The 18229-nt window shown below is 48.6% G+C and overlaps 1 protein-coding gene across 1 annotated transcript in view; it reads left to right on the plus strand.

Annotated features, from left to right (window-relative positions):
- Positions 1 to 13719: 13719 nt before the first annotated feature.
- Positions 13720 to 18229, plus strand: part of SLC39A8 (solute carrier family 39 member 8) — a 40803-nt gene continuing 36293 nt past the window's right edge. Inside the window, exon 1 of the mRNA XM_056114130.1 lies at positions 13720 to 14288. Within this exon, the coding sequence (XP_055970105.1) occupies positions 14070 to 14288 (219 nt within the window). The 5' untranslated portion in view covers positions 13720 to 14069. The remainder of the gene's footprint in view (positions 14289 to 18229) is intronic.

The raw sequence follows: 18229 nt of genomic DNA on the forward strand, positions 1-18229 counted from the left end.
AGAAAAATTAGGTTGGGCTAAAATTAAAAAAGTCTGGATGGGAGATGATATTTACACCAGATAAAGGACTAATAAACAAGATATATAAAGCACTCCCAAAGCTCAACAACTGCAAACCCTATAATCCCATGTAAAAATGGGGAGAGCAGGTAACAGACACTTCCCTACAGAGGGCATCCATGTGGCTGGTAGGCATGTGGATTACAAGACTCAGACCAAATAGCAGTGGGGGGAGGTAGATGGGTTGGAAGAGGCAACTAGAGTTGACATAGGGACAATGGTGGAGGGTCTTGGGGACTTGGCAGTGGTGGTGATGGTACAAAGCAGTAACTTTGTACATCAAGACCACAGACTTTAAAGCTATTGTAACATGTTACCTAAGCTATAATTAAAGAAATATTGAGGATATTGATTAAAGAAAATTGGTGAATATTTACCAAAAACCAATATTAACATCCTATTTATCAGTCATAGATCAGTCATATGACTTATTTCAAAAGTTTTAAAGGAGAGAGAACAGAGAGAGGAGAAAAGGGAAGGGGGGAGAGAGGGAGAGGGAGAGAGAGAGCCAGAGAGAGAGAGAGACAGAACGATAAATGATCAAAAGGGAATTGAGTCTCTGCAGAGGGGAGAGAGCTGAGAGAAGCCAGTACCCAGACTTAGACAGTGGCTCCAGCTGGGGAGTGTCTTGCTTTTCCTTGCAGAATCGGTTTGACAGGACTTTCCCCAAGCCGTCCTCTCCTGGAGGAGATCTCCCGATCCCCTCTGGGTTCTGACAAACACCTGCTCTTGGACCTGTAGCTGCCTGGCCTTTTCAGTAGGAGCCCAGCACGAAGCATTGTTCAGTTTGGGTTTTGTCTTTCAAACAGACTTAATATTTGTTGACGGGAAGGGGAATTTACTATCCCTATCAATACTTACATCCCCCGGATTGTAAATTTGTAATGCATGTCATCTAAAAACATGCCATTTCGTGTCATCTAAAAACTTAATGCTGACCTTTGATTCCAAATGAGTCAACATAAAAAAAAAGTCATTGAACTTTTCTGTTCTGTCACCTTGATTTAAATGGACTCATATTTAATACTGTCTACGAGACACATTTGTTTTTGGGTTAAGGTAATGAGTTGACCTTTTGGAACTGCGCACACTCTGGGAGGAGCACGTCAGACAATAATTCAAGCAGAGGTGCTAGGAGAAAAATCAGGCATGTGAGAAAAGAATGGCATCTGGCCAGCTGCACCTTAATCTGGGCCACCAAGCAGGAATGCTGTTATCTTCAGGGTAGACTCAGACCAGACCTGCCCTGCGACCAAACTGTTCAAAGCGATTAGGTGCTCATGTTGGCCGGCCCCGGATTAGAGGGAGTAATTACATATCTAATGTTTGTTGATGGCACTGGAGCTATAGTCATAAGCACTGAATTCCACAGTGTCAGCAGAGATCAGGAGGAGAAAAACACAACAGTGAGACTGACTTGGCTGGTGACCTGGGTGAACAGCCCAGGGCTCTCTCGAGTCCCAGAGAGGACTGATCTGCTGCCACCAGCCCTGTCCCGTGGTCTCCATGCTCAGCTGCTCTCGCTTCTTCCTTTTCCAGCCTGCTCGTTTCTCCCTGGCCTTGCCTAGACAGAGCATTATAAACCTCTGCCAGACCAAAACCCTAAGGCCCAGCAGCTTCGACCTTCAGTCTGAACTGTCCAGATGACATTCAATTTGGTTCCAAGCATGTTCAATGATTTTCGTATCTTCTTCCCCTCCACCTAGGGAAGGGAGGGGCTTGAAAGAAGTGCTTGGAGGGCCTGGGAGCCACTCTAATAGCACCAGGTCGATCCCCAATAACAGTCAGTAAGAGAAGCTGTGTGCTTTAGAGTTCTGTTTGGTTGTAGTGATGGTGGGGGGCCACCAAGGTCAGACCCAGGAGTGCCCAGAGAGTCATGTAGTGTCCGGGACCAAAACCAGCCTCATTCATGCAAGGCATGTGCTTCGGCTCTTTACATGATCTCCCCTGGCCCATGTCTTCTGTTTTCTTTAAAATTCAAATCTAGGATCACAAAAGAATGAAGAATAAACTAAGTAGTAACCTACTGCAAATATTTCGCAGTATAAAATAGAAAACTTGAATGTAATGTTGGCAAGAACTTGCTTTGTATAAACTTTTCTTTGGCCTGAGTTGGAAGAATGACTTGGCAAAGTTACTCTTTTTTTTTTTTTTTGGTTTTCTTTTTTTTTTTTTTAATTTATTTATTGAATCACTGTGGGAAAGGTTACAAAGCTTTCAGGTTTAGGTCTTAGTCATGCAAATATCAAACACATTTCCTTTACCAATACTTATTTTTTACCATGAAGAACCCCAATAAAGCCCCACCCCCCGCCCCTCCCCGTCCCTGTGAGGCAGATGAATTCTAGTTAACACTCTATCTGCTTTGATTAGATTCATTGTTTCAATAAAAGATTCACCACTATTATTTAGAGTTTACCCCCCCCCCCCAAATCAGACATGCTGAAAAAGCATTGTGAAGTGATTTGCTTTCTACAGCTGGGTTCAAGAATTAAATGTTGGTTTTGGATTTCTGCTATTTTACCTATTGACCCTGGAAGTATTTCTACTGAAAGTCAGATAGTTAAGAAATTGGTTTCTGTGTTCTGGAGTCGTGGCCGTGCTGGAGAGCCGCTCGTGGGGGCAACTGGTGGCCTCGGTAGGGCGTGAAGGGCGGACCGAAACGCCCCCCTTCCCATGGGGTTTTAGTCGCCCCCACACTCCCGGCTCATACCTGCTGTCCACAAGGCTCCCATGTGGCCGCCATCTTTCTTTCCAGAGAGGAGAGGGCGAATGGGGCAACACCCTTTCCCCTCCGGCAGACTTGATGGCCTGGATCAACGCATAGTCCTTTCACTTTTCTGCTCCAAGCTGCTGGGTTCTGCATTAAGTCCTTGTGCTTCTGGCGCCATGGCTGTGCTGGAGAGCTGCTCGCGGGGGGCAACTGGTGACCTCGGTAGGGCGTGAAGGACAGACTGGAACGCCCCCCGACCCATGAGGTTTTAGTTGCCCCCACACCCCCGGCTCATACCTGCTGTCCACAAGGCTCCCATGTGGCCGCCATCTTTCTTTCCAGAGGGAGGAGGGCAGAAGGGAGCAACACCCTTTCCCCTCTGGGCAGAAATGATTGCCTGGATTAACACATAGTCCGGCAAAGTTACTCTTATCCCAGCCCTGAGTATTGGAGGTCAAATGCTTCTGGTGAATGGTTTTTCAGTGTTTAGATACTTAGTGATGCTTTCGATGAAAACTCTATGAAGAAATCATTACTTCGATACAATAGTTTAGATGAAATTTTGCAAGGCGGTTGCTTCCCAGAAGTCACTTTGATCTTACTCATCTGCACTTGAGGGGTGAATCCACATTCTCCCTTCACATGTGGGAGGATACAACTACAGTCAGAAAGCTTTATGGAGTATAGAAATTCTGGCCTTGGGAAGTTTTGTCCTGCTAAATTTAGGATTCCTATTCTTAATGTGAAGGGGCTGGAGCGGTAGTAGAGCAGGTTGTTTTGCAACTGGTCAGCCTGGTCTCAATCCCCGGAATCCCATATCCCAGCCCCACCAGAAGTGATTTCTGAAAGCAGAACCAGGAGTAACACCTGAGCACTGCTGGGTATGGTCCAACTTTCCCTCTCCCCCATTCGCCTCCCCCCAGTAAAACCCCGATTATTAATATGAAGCTTTAATTAATGCTGCAGATAAGGAGAAAGTAGAGTTCTTCCCTCAAATTGAAGGAAATGCCACAGATACGAAATTCAGAATAGGGCAGCTTCCCTCAGCTTTTTTTTGAGTTTCAGGTATATACTGATCCAACACCAGTTCCTTCACCAGTTCCTAAACATGGGCTTTTTTTTTTTTTATGAAAGCTGCTTTTAGCTTCTCTGTCGCTGCCATTACTGATGTAAAACCGAACCGGAGGAATGCAGTGTTGGTCTAGTGGCTTACAAGCATGAAGCCAAGTGCTCAACCCTCAATGCACCCCGCATGTGCTAGGCCTGGCTCTCGTAACTCAGGGTCTGAGATGCCAGCCCTGCAACAGAGTGGGCAATCTCAGTGCATGGAGGCCAGGTGTGTGTGAGCACCACCACTGAAGTGAGCCTTCAGTGAGCACTACAATCAAGTGTGCATCCCCAGTCATCACGGTAGCAAACAACTGCAATTGTAAACGGGTGGAGGAGGGAACAATCAAATTAATAACAATAAAATTCACAATAAAATAATAAAACAGAAGTGTGAGATCATTTTTCAGAAGATTTTTTTAAAAAAATCTAAAATATTTCATATTCCCATCAGCTAGAAGTTTCAAAGCTGATTTTGTGCATGCAATCACTTTCTTCATGCACGTTTATAAAAGTGGATCCGAGTCATAGGGAAAAATGTAGAATACGTAAGCAATATTTCCCCCACGCTGTCTAAAACAACAGACTATCTAAAGAATATCCACAGTAAGAGGGAGAGAGCTCATACAAAATCATCTCTCAAGTTTCTGTGGAAATTACAATTTGGGGATTCAACTCCATTTTTGATAATAATATAAACAGAAAGATGTCAAAGGAATCAGGAACTATTTCAGTGGGTAAAACATTGGCCAGACTGACACTGGGACAGAAAATCTCCTACTCCCCTTCCCCCCTCTGCAAACTCACAAATAACAAAACCACAAGACTGGAAAAGACTCTCCCAAACTCTGGAACTCATTTCAGGGTACTCCACTGGAGCAATTCTTTCTTCTTTAGGTGAGTGCAACCCAGAGACAGGATGGGTCTTTGAAGTCAGGCACGTACTCACTCCTGCTCACACTAACTTGAAGGAGACTGCTAGTGTTTTGCCTGAGAAGAGCTTTAGGCTTTTATTAAAACATGAATTTCCTGTCATTCCTAGTCTAGTTCCCAAACAACGTGAACAGAAGCATTTTTCACTCATAAAAAGGAATAAATCTATTTGGGCAACAGGAATTAAGAGTCAGATTGTGGTTCTGTTAAACCGGGCTGAGATCCCCCCAGAGGAATCACACAAGTTACGATGCAATAAGGAAAGGGTCTTTATTGGCTAGCTCGGCTAGCTGGAGCTAGGGTCCTTGTCTGGATCGCAGACGCAGTGGCAGCCTTCTTGGAATGAGCGCCCCGAGTCTCAAAAGTGAGGGGCGGGACTGGAGCAATAGCACAGCAGGTAGGGCGTTTGCCTTGCACGCAGCCAACATGGCCGACCCAGGTTCGATTCCCAGCATCCCATATGGTCCTCCAAACACCTCCAGGAGTGATTTCTGAGTGCATGAGCCAGGAGTAACCCCTGAGCATCGCCGGGTGTGACCCAAAAAGCAAAAAAAAAGTGAGGGGCTTTTATAGCATAATATTATATAACAGGGACTTTCCACAGACCAACATTTTGGCTGCAGTCTGAGGGGCTTTCCACTACCTGTACTTTAACTGATTGGTTATAAGTTGGAATTCCATAATGGTTGCTTAAGAGTTACTTGGGTTATATGTTGGGGGTGGGAGGGGGAGAGCTGCCCTACCTGCATCAGATTGGTAACCATTAGTTGACATTACCATGGCTATCTCACTTCAGGGAAATCATGACTCAATTCCAGGCCTCTGGACCAGGAACTCTGGTACTGAAACCTAGGCCTAGCGTCTTCTGGCTTCTTTATGAGCCTGTCATGGCACTGCCTTTGCTTCTCTACCTCTCAGTTCTAGAAGATTGGAGACCCAAGAGTCTTCAATTATCTAGAGACTTGAAGAAAGTCTGAGCACGTCTTATGTTTGGCAGAACTTACAGCTCACAGGTGGTGCTGGAGATTGAATCCAGGTCCAGTTCAGCCATGCAAGCACCCTATCCACTCTATTATTGCTCTGGCCCTAAATGTAATAATTTTCTCAGTTGCAGCAAACGATGGGTGATTCCCTGCACCCCCCTTAAATCACAAGTACAAGGTGAACACTTCCCCACAAATTTTAGGATCTTAGGCTATGTTATTGTTGGAAAGTAAGTTTCCTGTGCATTCAAACCATATCTTTCTATAATATATCCATCCTGCTTTTACCTTGTTTTTTTGCGCAAATCATGCTTCATTACAGGTATATTTACCTACCTAAGACTCTCACATAAGAAGAGATCATATTTCAGTGTAAAGCCACAGAAACCAGACGCTGGTTTCATATTTGTGAGTGCCAAGAAAAATTTTCCTCCTTCTGAAACATACCAAAGAAATTGAACTAAAAATGTTAAAATTTCTTTGATAAAATGTAAAATTCTGGGGCTGGAGCGATAGCACAGCGGGTAGGGCGTTTGCCTTGCACGCGGCCGACCTGGGTTCGATTCCCAGCATCCCATATGGTCCCCTGAGCACCGCCAGGAGTAACTCCTGAATGCAGAGCCAGGAGTAACCCCTGTGCATCGCCAGATGTGACCCAAAAAGCAAAAAAAAATTGTAAAATTCTGTTTGCATTTTAAAATGTCCCAAAGCGATGTTTAGTGTCATATGGAACTGTAGAAAGCTGCAGCCTTGCTTGGGACTGTCTCAGGCTGGGTTGCTCGCTGCAGCCGTCGGTTGGACCGGCAAGCTGTTTTAGAAAGTGCTTTGATTTGTGTTGTCACGGGGAACTCAGAACAACACCTGGAGAAGTGTGAGCAGGACCCGAATGACAGGGACTCAGATGAGGGGTGGGCTTCAGCAAGCAGAGCACAGGCCTCCCGACTGGTCTTCTGGCCCCTTCCTCCCCGCCTCATGTGGTGTGGTCCCCTCTGACATTCAGTATCCGACATGACATTCGCATACCCTCCAGGAGAGGATGGGTGGGAAGGTGATGCAGGTGCATGAGCTTTTTCAATAGGGCATCAGGGCTCTTTCCTGTCTCGGAGCAGATGGAGGGCAGGTGTCTGACAGCAGGAGGACGAAGGGGTGAGGAGAACCTGGAAAGGACAAGGGGACGCGGGCCAAGGGCACTTTCAGGCAGATCTCTGCTCCTCGGAGCACAGCGCTGCAGAGTATTGATTTCTGTTTCTCATCTCACTGCACTCTGGGGTTCCAATGCTCTGCAGAGCTGGGGATGGTGCTCAGTGGCAGAGCTCAGTAATGCTGCCCAGGCAGGAGGAGGCCCTGAGTTCACACATTAATTTATTCAACTTTGTTCCAGGTTATTATAACAGTTGCTTCAAATTCCCACCTTTCTTAAAGAACCTGTGGGATTGCATACACCCAGAAACAGCAGAGAAGGCATGCTGGGGGAGTGGGGTAGCATGGGCCGTGCCGGGGTCTCCGGGGCCACTGCCAGAGGGCACAGCACCGAGGCGGTTGGTACCGAGGAAGCCTGAGTTCTGTTTTGCCCTTTGAAAAGAGTCTTCACACACCTTATCATCACATCTGATTTTCAAGGCTTTCTGGTGACGGGGACGGAAGGGATATTATCCTAATCCTCTTTCATAGATTAGGGATTGAGTGAGGGGCAGAAATTAGATTCCTGATAGTTTGCAACTCTGGTGGCTGGAAAGGCTTTGGGATCTGTCAAGTCCTTCTCTTGCTCTCATCTGAGAATTTTTTATTTTTTTTTGCTTTTTGGGTCACACCTGGCGATGCACAGGGGTTATTCCTGGCTCATGCACTCAGAAATTACTCCTGGTGGTGCTCGGGGGACCATATGGGATGCTGGGAATTGAACCCGGGTCGGCTGCGTGCAAGGCAAACACCCTACCCGCTGTGCTATTGCTCCAGACCTTCATCTGAGAATTTTCTGTGCGACCTTTGTGGTGGTGAGAATTACCGTCGACTGAAGCTTATAATAAGGGAAGGGGCGGTTTACATTCACCGAGAAGACTGTTGACTGCAGCTGCTCAGAAAGAATCTTTGCAGATGAGACATCTTTGAGCCAGGAAAGCTTGGAAACGTCTCTGGGTTGTCCAGTCTGTCTTCCAGTTGCAGGACCTTTGGTTCCAGTGACCCTGTAGAAGTTCTTGCTTTTCCTGTCTCTCCAGCTGCGTGCACGCTGGAATTGCCTCTTGTCCTATCTCTGTCAAATTTCTACTGTGCCTGCAACTCCATGGTCAGCTGCTCTGTGAATTATTGGCTCAGCATCTTTTGCAAACAGGCTCCTATCTTGGCCTCTTGCAACCTTTAAAGTCTCCCTGTCATACTCACTCCTGTCTGACCCTAATTACAGGCTTAAGGGTGCTATAAGACACATATTTTTTTCAGGGTGGGAGTTCCCAAGTGTGCCCAGGGGGCCCAAGGCGAGGGGAGGTTCATTCCTGGTGATTCTCAGAAAACAAGGTTGGACAGTTCGCTGCTTGTTTGGGCAAAGCTCTGGGGCTCATGTGGTGCTGGGGATTGACCCTGGATCTGCACATAAAGGCACACGCCCCTGATGCCTGACTATCTCCCTGTACCTCATAACATGTTTTCTTTTTCCCATTCGCTTTTGACCACAACCTGTGGTGCTCTGTGCTCAGGGGTTGTTATCGAACCCAGGTCTTCTATATGCAAAGCATGCACACAGCCATTTGATTTATCTTCATTTCAGAAAAACAAAGAAAATGCATCTGTTTGTGATTCCATTTCTAGAAAACCTGGAGCTTTTAAACAATGCATAAATGACTTCATTAACTATTTTCAGGTTGACATTCTGCAGACTGTTACTTAGAACTCGGGTGTAATTTGTCGCAGAACCTGCTTTCCTAACTTACACTCATGTTCTTACAGATTTACAGAGAAGTGGCAGGCAGGCTCAGTGAGAGTTGGAAGTTGCTGATCTGATGCTCCGTTATCTGAGAATCCTCTCAGAAGTATTTCCTACGTTCTTGAACTGCGTCCTTGTCCCCAGGTCATCCTGTTCCTTGCCGCTCTGTTCTGGAGTCAGCCTTTCTTTGTAGAGTCCCTTCGGGCGGAGACTCATTTTCTGAAGCCCAGCACTGGGCTCACCGGGCAGTCCTTGCTGTTATGGTATGTCCCGGGCCCTGCAGGTGCAGGGAGGCAGGGATCACTCGCAATTCTATTACTTTTGTGTGTTCAATTCGGAAAACCAGAAATCTACTGGGATGCCTCCAGTTCCCCTCAGACACAGAGTTCTTTCCAGGGTTCTGTCTTCCTGTTTTCAGCTCCCTTTCCTATGAAAGCTGGCTGCTGCTATCTAATCTAGTTAGCACTGAATTCATTGAATCAATTCTCTTACGGAAAACTGATCTACTTTTAGACTCATCTCCTTCCTTGGGGACTTCTTTCTTTTCTTTGGGTTCTGATACCCTATAATTCTGCACCCACATTCCAACAGTGGGAGGCTGTGTTTCCTATATGTCCACACCATTCTCACAGACAAATGCTGGTGTCCTCCAAGTTCAATTCAACCCCTACACTACCTGCCCTGAGATCAAGTCCCACAGCTCAGGGACTCAGGCCCACAGACGGCACCACCCACCCCTCACTGTAGAAAAGTTGAGGTTGTCACACGTGCTTCTGGCCAACCAGCAACAGACGAGGAGGTCCATGTCCCAGGAGGGGGGGGTTCCCTGCCCTTTTCTGGGGCGGCTCACAGGGTCCGGGATGCTGGGAGCTAACTACATCTCCAGCTTGTCCAAGGGCAGGACTCGAGAGCAGCGACTGGTCAAGTGCAGGGCAAGGTGCTCTCTCTCTAGGGGCCACTTGCCCAAATCACCCTAACCCCAACCAAGGCTCCGAGACCCTGTGCTTTGCCGTTTTTAATTATTTGTTTTATTTTTTAAAAAAATTTATTAGTGAAACACCATGAGGTACAGTTGTAGACTTAAAATTTTTGTGCTTGGGTTTCAGTTATACATGATCGAGTACCCATCCCTCCACCAATGCCCATTCTCCACCACCACTAATTCCAGTATCACTCCCAACCCCCACCCCCACATACAACCCTGCCTCTGTGGCAGGGCATTCCCTTTTGTTCTCTCCTTTTGGGTGCTGTGGTTTGCAAGAGAAGCATTGAGTGGCAATCATGTTCAGTCTATAGTCTACTTTCAGCATGCATCTCTCATCCTGGGCGGATCTTCCCAATACCCTTTATTTGGTGCTCCCTTCTCTATCTGAGCTGCCTTTACCCCTAGAGTGTGCGACTTTGCTGTTTTTAGAGAGTGGTCATGATCCTGATCTATGACATCACTGGCCATGACCTCCAGCCCTGGTTCCCTCAAAGGGAGGTGCTAGGAAGTGGAGTTCCAACCTTCTATCAAGTGGAACATTCTTTGAGCAGAGACTTCTCCAGCTGGAGTTCTTCTAGAAGTCACCTCTCTGAAACAATGAGACTCTTTGAATGCTCCCACCATTTGGGGAATTCCCAAGGGGTTTAGGAGCTGTGCCGGAAACAGGAAGAAGCCCAAATCCACATTCCTCAGACAAATGAGTATCAGCAGTGCCCTGAAGAGGCTCATACACCTGCGGCCGCACTGTGTGGTGTCCCTTCATCCTGTCCTTCACCCACCATGCACAGATGCTCACACCTCCCTGCCTCTCTGTTCCCTCTGACACTCACATCCCTTCCAGGCCTTGCACTGCCTTAAGACACTCCACAGGCTGGCTGACTTTCTCTTTCTGCTTGGGGCGGGGGAGGGGAGGGATGCTGCTTCCTTTGTGTTTGGGGGCTGACATGAGTGTTGCCCAAGGGACCACCCTCTGACTCACACTGCCTTTCCTAATCTGTGTACTTGGTTCAGCCTGCAGGGCTCCAGCTGCCCACCCGGCTTCCTTCCCCCGTGGACAGTCCTGTCTGGTCCAGGCTCCAATATCCTGCAAAGAGGGACTCCCTCCAAGGGTGTCCTGTTTCTCCTGCAGTGGGACAGAGCTTCCGTTCCATCCGCTGGTTTTGGGACCATATGGGAAAAGAGGAGCAAGAGGCAGGCACCTCTCAGTTTTCCTTTTAACTGGAAAATTGAACCTGTGTTTTTCTTCTAAATATTTCACACTTGATTCTAACAATTGACAATTTATAAATTAGACCTTTAGAGAGAAAGGGCCTGGCATGGGTCCTGGACATTCTACTCCAACACGCTTATTCATAGCTGCAGGAAGTGAATGGTGCTTAGGTCAGCTGACTTCCCCCGTTTGTTCCCAGGTGACTGCTCTGAAAGCTAAGGACACCTTTCAACATCCTGCTCTGTGCACACCACCCTCATTGCTATTCCTTTCAATCATCTCACATTAAGGCAAACTTTTTAGAAAAATTATAATTTATACTTTGCCAACATTTTCATTTAAAAGTTCTTTCCTTCAGTAATGATATTGCTAACAGAATGTTGTACTTGGGCCCTACAACATTTTCTGACTAATATTTCAGTGATTTCATTTCATTTGGGTAGAAAACCTAGAGATTAGCTTTACCAACTTGGTCGTTAATAACTTACAATTTTCTGAAAACTTTCTCTTAATTGCATGATGTTAATTGTATTTGGCATACTTGCCAAGCAGAGCTTTTTCTTTTTCTTTTTTTTGATAGTACATTGTCTTCTAGGACTGATGGTCTGGCAAATTATTTGTGTGATGACAGTGGTAAGCAGCACTGTAGCCCTGTCCTCCGATTGTTCATCGATTTGCTTGAGCGGGCCCAGTAACGTCTCCATCGTGAGACTTGTTGTTACTGTGTTTGGCATATCGAATGCGTCACGGGAGCTTGCCAGGCTTTGCCGTGCGGGCGAGATACTCTCGGTAGCTTGCCTGGCTCGGCTCTCTGAGAGGGGCAGAGGAATCAAACCTGGGTAGGCCATGTGCAAGGCAAACACCCTACCCGCTGTACTATCACTCCAGCCCAGAGGTAAATAAAATTTTGTTTTCAAAACTTACACTGTATGGAAGTTTGCCACGAGAGTGAGTGGGGCGTGAAGGGCAGTTAGGATAGAAAAGGAACCAATGTGACAATAATAGTTGGCTATGACCATTTTTGGACAGGAACAGAATGTTGAAAGTATGTAAAGGGATGCACTTGATAACCTTTTTTTATTTGTATTGCAAACCATGAGGCCCAAAAGGAGAGAGAGAGAGAGAGAGAGAGAGAGAGAGAAGAAAAGTGGGGTGGGGTGGCAGGAGGGATACTGGGACAATTGCTAGTGGGAAACGACGTCCCTTCCTGGTGAAGGGATGGGTGTTGGAACATTGTAGGACTGGAACCCAATCATGAACAACTTTGTAACCGTGTATCTCACTATGAGTCAACAGAAATTTTTTTATTGTAAAATGTTGTTACTTAAAATCCACTGAAATTTGTGGAAATGTCAACATCTCACCAATGCTGCAGTTCAAGCTGGCAATGAACAACTAGTGAGGCATATAGCAGTGTTTCCCAAAGTGGGCAATGCCTCACTGCATCACTGGACTCATCCAGGAGGGCGGCAGTGGCCTCTCTGTGCAATGTGGGGGGAGGTAGGGGGTGCTTCTGTTTGTAGGGGCTGGAGAGATAATACAGCAGGGAAGGTGCTCGCCATGCATGTGTCTGAATGGGCCTTGATCCCCGGCATCCCACAGTCCCAGTAACACCACCAGCAGTGATAGATTCCTGAATAATGAGGTGGGAGTAATTCCTGAGCATGGCTGGGAATGGCCCCAAACCAAAACCAAAACAAACAAACAAAAACCCAAACAAAAAGGGTGCATTTTCAGGAAGCACTGAGTAATTTTTTTTTTCTGAAAAGGGGCAGCAGAGCATATGTTTGGGGACCTTTGGCCTAGAAGAATGATATGAGGCATTCACTGCTGCCCAGTAACCACTACAAATGAGGGCCCAGTGGGACCCCCTCTACACCCATGGGTGAGGTCCTGAATCTGAAAAGAGTCCACCAGTAGTTAACAGGTCATGCCACAACTTCCACGTGGGGGAGGCATTTGCCTGTGAGCACCAATGACGCCTGGAAGTCCTGTGAACACATCTGCTGGCTGTACCTCGACCTCAAGGGCCAGGCTCCATCCTGGGCAGGAGTCCTGCCACTGGGCCCTGTGGGGCCGTTCCTTCCCCCCACCCCTGAGCCTCCCAGGCTCCGGGGCACCTTCCAGGATACCCGTTGGTGACTGCCGCCTTCTTCCTTCCTCCCTTCCTGCGGAGGACGTTCCCATCCCCCCGCCGCACTTGGCTCCTCCTCAGACTCCCCTGGGAAAGGAGGGTGGCCTGGACACTTGGGGACCTGGGTCTCATTCTATTTTCCACGATGACCACCACCAGCCCACCTTTGCCCGCTCCCTGGTGGGCTGCCCTGTGGTTCTTCAGGACCACTCCAGGGAAGGGGCTGCCTCATCTGGCCCTCAACCGCCCTGCCGTGGCCACAGGAAGGGGCAGCGTCTGCGAGCCCGCTGCGATTCCGTTTCCTTGACAGCTGAATTGGGCCAGTTGGACAAAACGCAGTTCCTGCCAAGCTCGCCAATGGAGAAGGGGCTCCAGGCTCTATTGTGGGAAGGCGACCCCAGACCCCCTTGAGCTCAGTGACCCCGAGGGAGGGAGCCGGCTATCAGGTAACAGGGGAGGGCGGGGTGAGTGTGGCCAGGGGAGTGTCCCCACGTGCGTGCGCAGAGGCGGGGATAGGGCCCTCCTCTTATCTGCAAAGGGAGCGGGCTGGTCCCCAAGTCCCGCAGCAGAATTGTTCAAGATAGGGAGAGCTGGGGAGGGGGAGAGGGGGAGAGGGAGAGGGACGGAGAGGTGGGGGGGACAGAGAGAGAGGGGGGGGGGTGGTGCTTTCCGGGGTGGACACAGGCGCAGAGACAGAAGCAGGCAGGTGAGGGCTCCGGGCTGGCCCAGCCCCGAGAAGCTCGGCTGGAGAGGGAGGGGGCGGGCCGTGTCCCCACGCCTGGACCCGGGCCCTAAGAGCCAGCCCCGCGCCCCCTGGGGCCGAGCAGCGGGAGGACGGCCGGACGCCCGGCGGAGCCAACGCACCCGGCACCGGACAGCTGGCCCCGCGCCTGTCCACGCCGGCTCCCGGGGCCGGCCCCCTCTGTCCTCCTTATCGCGTGCTCGCCAGGAGGCGGGGGCCTCCTGCCTCCCCTGCCCGGCCCCGGTGGCCGGCAGGTCGCGGCCGGCCGGGCAGCCTCGGAGCGGGATGGGCCGGGGCCGCGCGCTGGCCGCGCTGCTGCTGCTGCCGCTGCTGCTGCAGCCCGCGGCCGGCCTGGGCTCGGCGGGGCCCGGGGAGGCCTTCAGCGAGGACGTGCTGGGCGTGTTCGGCTCCAACCGCAGCCTGTCGGCCCCGCAGCTGGCGCGGCTGCTGGAGCGGCTGGGGGCCGGCCCGAACGCGCACCCGGGCCAGCTGCACTTCAACCAGGTAGGCAAAGGGCAGGCGCCGGCTTTTCGCAACCCGGGGCGGCCGCGGGGGCGCAGGGGAGCCAAGGTCTGGGCGGGGGGAGCCGGCCGCACGCGCGCTGGGCGAGACGGTTTGCTAGAAAACGCTGCGCGGCCGGCCGTCAAGGGCTGGGACGCACGGACGACACGCGTTCCCGATAGGAGCGGCCGCGGGGACGCAGGTCCTGGGGGCTCCCGGCCCTTCCGCACGTGGGGCCGCCCGGGGGGGGGGGGCTGGTGCCCCGTCCCACGCCCGGGGACCAGTTAGGCAAAAGCTGGCTGCCAAGGCTCGTCCGCATGGAAGAACGCACGGAGAACAGCGACACCCACCCGGGGCCGAGGGGGCACGGCTGGGGCTACGGGAGTGACCAACTTCGCACGTGCTCCTCTATGTCAAAGGGCCACATTCCCACAACCACATTCAACGGCATGGGGCGGTTTTCAAATTCGTGGACGAGCCAAGTGTCCTTTCAATCTCTCCCCCACACTGGCTCCTCCCCGCTTCTGCCTTGCCTTGATTTCTTTTCTCTCTTCTGGTCTGATTCTGGTTTAATATATATTTCGGCAGATGGTGTGTGTGTGTGTGTGTGTGTGTGTGTGTGTGTGTGTGAGAGAGAGAGAGAGAGAGAGAGAGAGCTTTTGTGGTCCTAAATGTTTGGGAAATATTACCTGTTAAACTCCACTCTTGGAAATTTAACGTCTTCCAATGCACTGACTTTCCCTTACCATTAAGGATAAAGCACTTAAGTTTCTTGCTAATATCAGTATTATTACTGATTATTATCTTTTCTTAGGACTATCTTAGTTTAGTGAAAACATACATTACTCAAGAACCCTGGCCATACCCGAGTAGGGTCCCCAGAAGGGTTCAAACTTTACTTCGGTAGGTTTTCCAGTAAAGGTCTCTAGTGGCACTTCTGGTGTGAAATACTATGTGGGGAGAACTGAAATGCACACACGTCCTATTGATGTTTGGAAAATTAAAACAAACGCTTTCCTACATGTTCCTGTCTGGTTGCAGTGTCCTGTCAGGGGAAAGGGCTGAGCTGACTTCAGTATTTCTAGGTAGGAGCGGGAGCGGTCATGTGCCTGGAAAGCAGTTAGGCTTTTGCTCGAAGCTCCCTATCTGTAGCCCACACATTGTCTGCACTTACTTTTTTATCGCCTTATCTTGCAGTTCTGGAGATGTTGGTGAAATGTAAAGGGACAAAAGACCAGACCCCTAAGTCCCACCCCCCACCCCCTGGCAAAAGTACTGGAGATGTGTCTAAATTATTTAGAAAAATTGGCTTAGTTTATTAGTATATGATTCTCAGTTTATGAGTAGGCAGATGCAGATGCCTCAATAGGTAAATTATATGTATGATGACACCTTGCTTCCCTGTTTTCATGTTTGCATATTCAAGCACTCTTCTTTGGCCTCTGTGGGCATCAAAAAGAAACCAGAGGAAGCCCATAATTGCTTTGAAACAAAGGGAGGCCCAGGGAATTTTATCACTTAATCAGGCCTAATAAACATCTATTTGATCTTCTAAAATGTCCCAATGTAAGCAACAATCATCACTTAAGTGATGACAGATGAAATGTCATTCCAGAAGAATCTATTAATTTGTTGGCATTCATATCTACTCCGGCAGGAAACAATCAATTTAGGGCAAAATTTAAGTCCATTAAGATCTTAAATTATTCAAATTAAAAACTATGCAACTACAGTTTCTCACCTGCAACAAAGTAGAATAGATAATATATGGACCTATTGGGAAAAGGCCAATTTTCTCGTTTTGAAAGGTTGAGAAAACAGAAATTGTTTTGTGTCCAGGGGTTTGTTTATTGAACCTTCACCAACATCTGTTTACAAGTACACCTGACGCTGCAATACAGCTGGCTTTTCTCAGGGGATAGACTATAGGACTGTGCATGTTTGAGGGGGGATTCTGGGAGGTTTCTAGAGTCTACATAGAGACAGAGGGATATTTTCTTAGAATCCCTAATTATTGTTGAATTGGTGCTTCAGGTGAACAAAGTGAGTTGAGTTCAAACTGGAGACAACGGAACAACCTCATTTATGATGTTCTGCTCTGATTGCTGAGATGAACAAGAATGGGAGAAGTCTTTCAAGAGCTCTCAAATGGCTATTGGTCTGATCTTCCCAGGGAGCTCCAGACCCAGGCAGCCCCCACAGTCTGAATTCCTCAGGGTGCCTCACATAGGGGATGTAAGAATGGCCTCGTGTTGCCTTTTGTTTGACCCCTGTAAGCTCTTTTATCATTCTTCAAATGTTCTTTGCTCCTCATTCCTCTTCAAAACATTTCACCTCTGACTTCTTCTGTGTACACACTGGATAGGAGGAAGATCCTCATTGTCCAGATCACCACACTAAGCTTCTGGAAATGCCTCCATCAAGATAAGTACGTCTCCCAGGGAGTGTTGTCAGGGGCTGGAGATAGGGGCAGGCCACCGTGTGAGGCAACCTTTGTTCACACCACCAGGAAGGTGTCTCTCTTCCGACCAGTCTCCTGATCCTTCTACCTACACACGCCATGAATCTCCTCGACCCCATGCATATTCCATCACCTGGCTGCCTTGTCTTCTTTTAAGTCTTCTCTCATTCACAGTCAATCTTCCTAGTGAAATACTTGGATTATGTCTGTTTAAAATTCCACGAAGGATCTCGGTGGTGAAGAAGTCTGTATCTGGAGGCGAGGCTGGCAGTCAGGCCGTACATATCAAGGCCGAGGTCTCCACCACCCCGTCCAGAGCTCTCCAAACAAAGCAGTGAACTCTCCTGTGAATTTGCTGTGCATTCTTGGCTTAACTTAAGGTCATTCTTGCACTTCTATTTCCCATCACAATCTTTTCCTGCTGGAGCGATAGCACAGCGGGTGGGCGTTTGCCTTGAATGCGGCTGACCTGCCCAACCTGAGTTCGATTCCTCCGCCCTTCTTAAAAAGCCCGGCAAGCTACCGACAGTATCTTGCCCACAAGGCAAAGCCTGGCAAGCTACCCATGACATATTCGACTGCCAAACACAGTAACAACAAGACTCACAATGTTACTGGGCCTGCTCGAGTAAATCAACGAACAATGGGAGGACAGTGACAGTGACAGTGATCTGGCACAATCCTCCATGTTAAAGAGTCCGACCAAACTCCATAACATGACAGGTTGCCTGGTTGTCTTTTTATTTTTAAATCCCTGAAATACTTTTTATTATGCTACATGATATTTATGTGTTCAGCAACTATATAGAATGATTACTATATTATAACTAAAGCGTTCACTTTAAAGTAAAAATCTGACTATGCCATTTAGCTAACTAAAATAATAAAATACCTTTAAGATAAACCTTGAACATGGTAATGTGACTTAAGAGCCTTTTGTGATCTAGTCCCCATGTACTTTTCAAGCATTACCTCCATTTTTATGGTCCACTGTTTAGCTTCAGGGCTCAGCTTAGGCGCCACTGCTTCTGAGAAGCTGTTCTTGATCTCGGGAGCTTATTAAGCAGGAACCCCTTCTATTTAGTTCTGTATTCATTGGACTTACACTTTTCTGCAGATGACTATACTCAGATATATAGACAATTTCGGACAAATAGAAGGGGATATATTTTTCTAGGGATTCATGTGGTGCCTGATAGATTTATGAGATTTTTTTGGGGGGGAAGGGTGGGAGGTGGCAGGGGGCTCCCAAACAGTGCCTAGGTGTCCTGGGGGCCTTTGCTGGTGATACTCAGTGAAGCCTGGCTTGGTGGCTCAAGCTTAGTGACATGATACTATATAGGCCCAGAAACGCCAGGGTCACCAGGTCCACCATGGGTGATGCTCAGGGGCACCTGGGATTATACCCAGCAGAGCCGAGGTGTGGAGCAGGTGCGGGGGGGGGGGGGGGATGTGGTGCTAGGGATCAGATGTAGGCCTCGTC

Source organism: Sorex fumeus, unplaced genomic scaffold, assembly GCF_029834395.1.
Source record: "Sorex fumeus unplaced genomic scaffold, SorFum_2.1 ptg000024l, whole genome shotgun sequence".
In the NCBI taxonomy this organism is placed as follows: Eukaryota; Metazoa; Chordata; class Mammalia; order Eulipotyphla; family Soricidae; genus Sorex; species Sorex fumeus.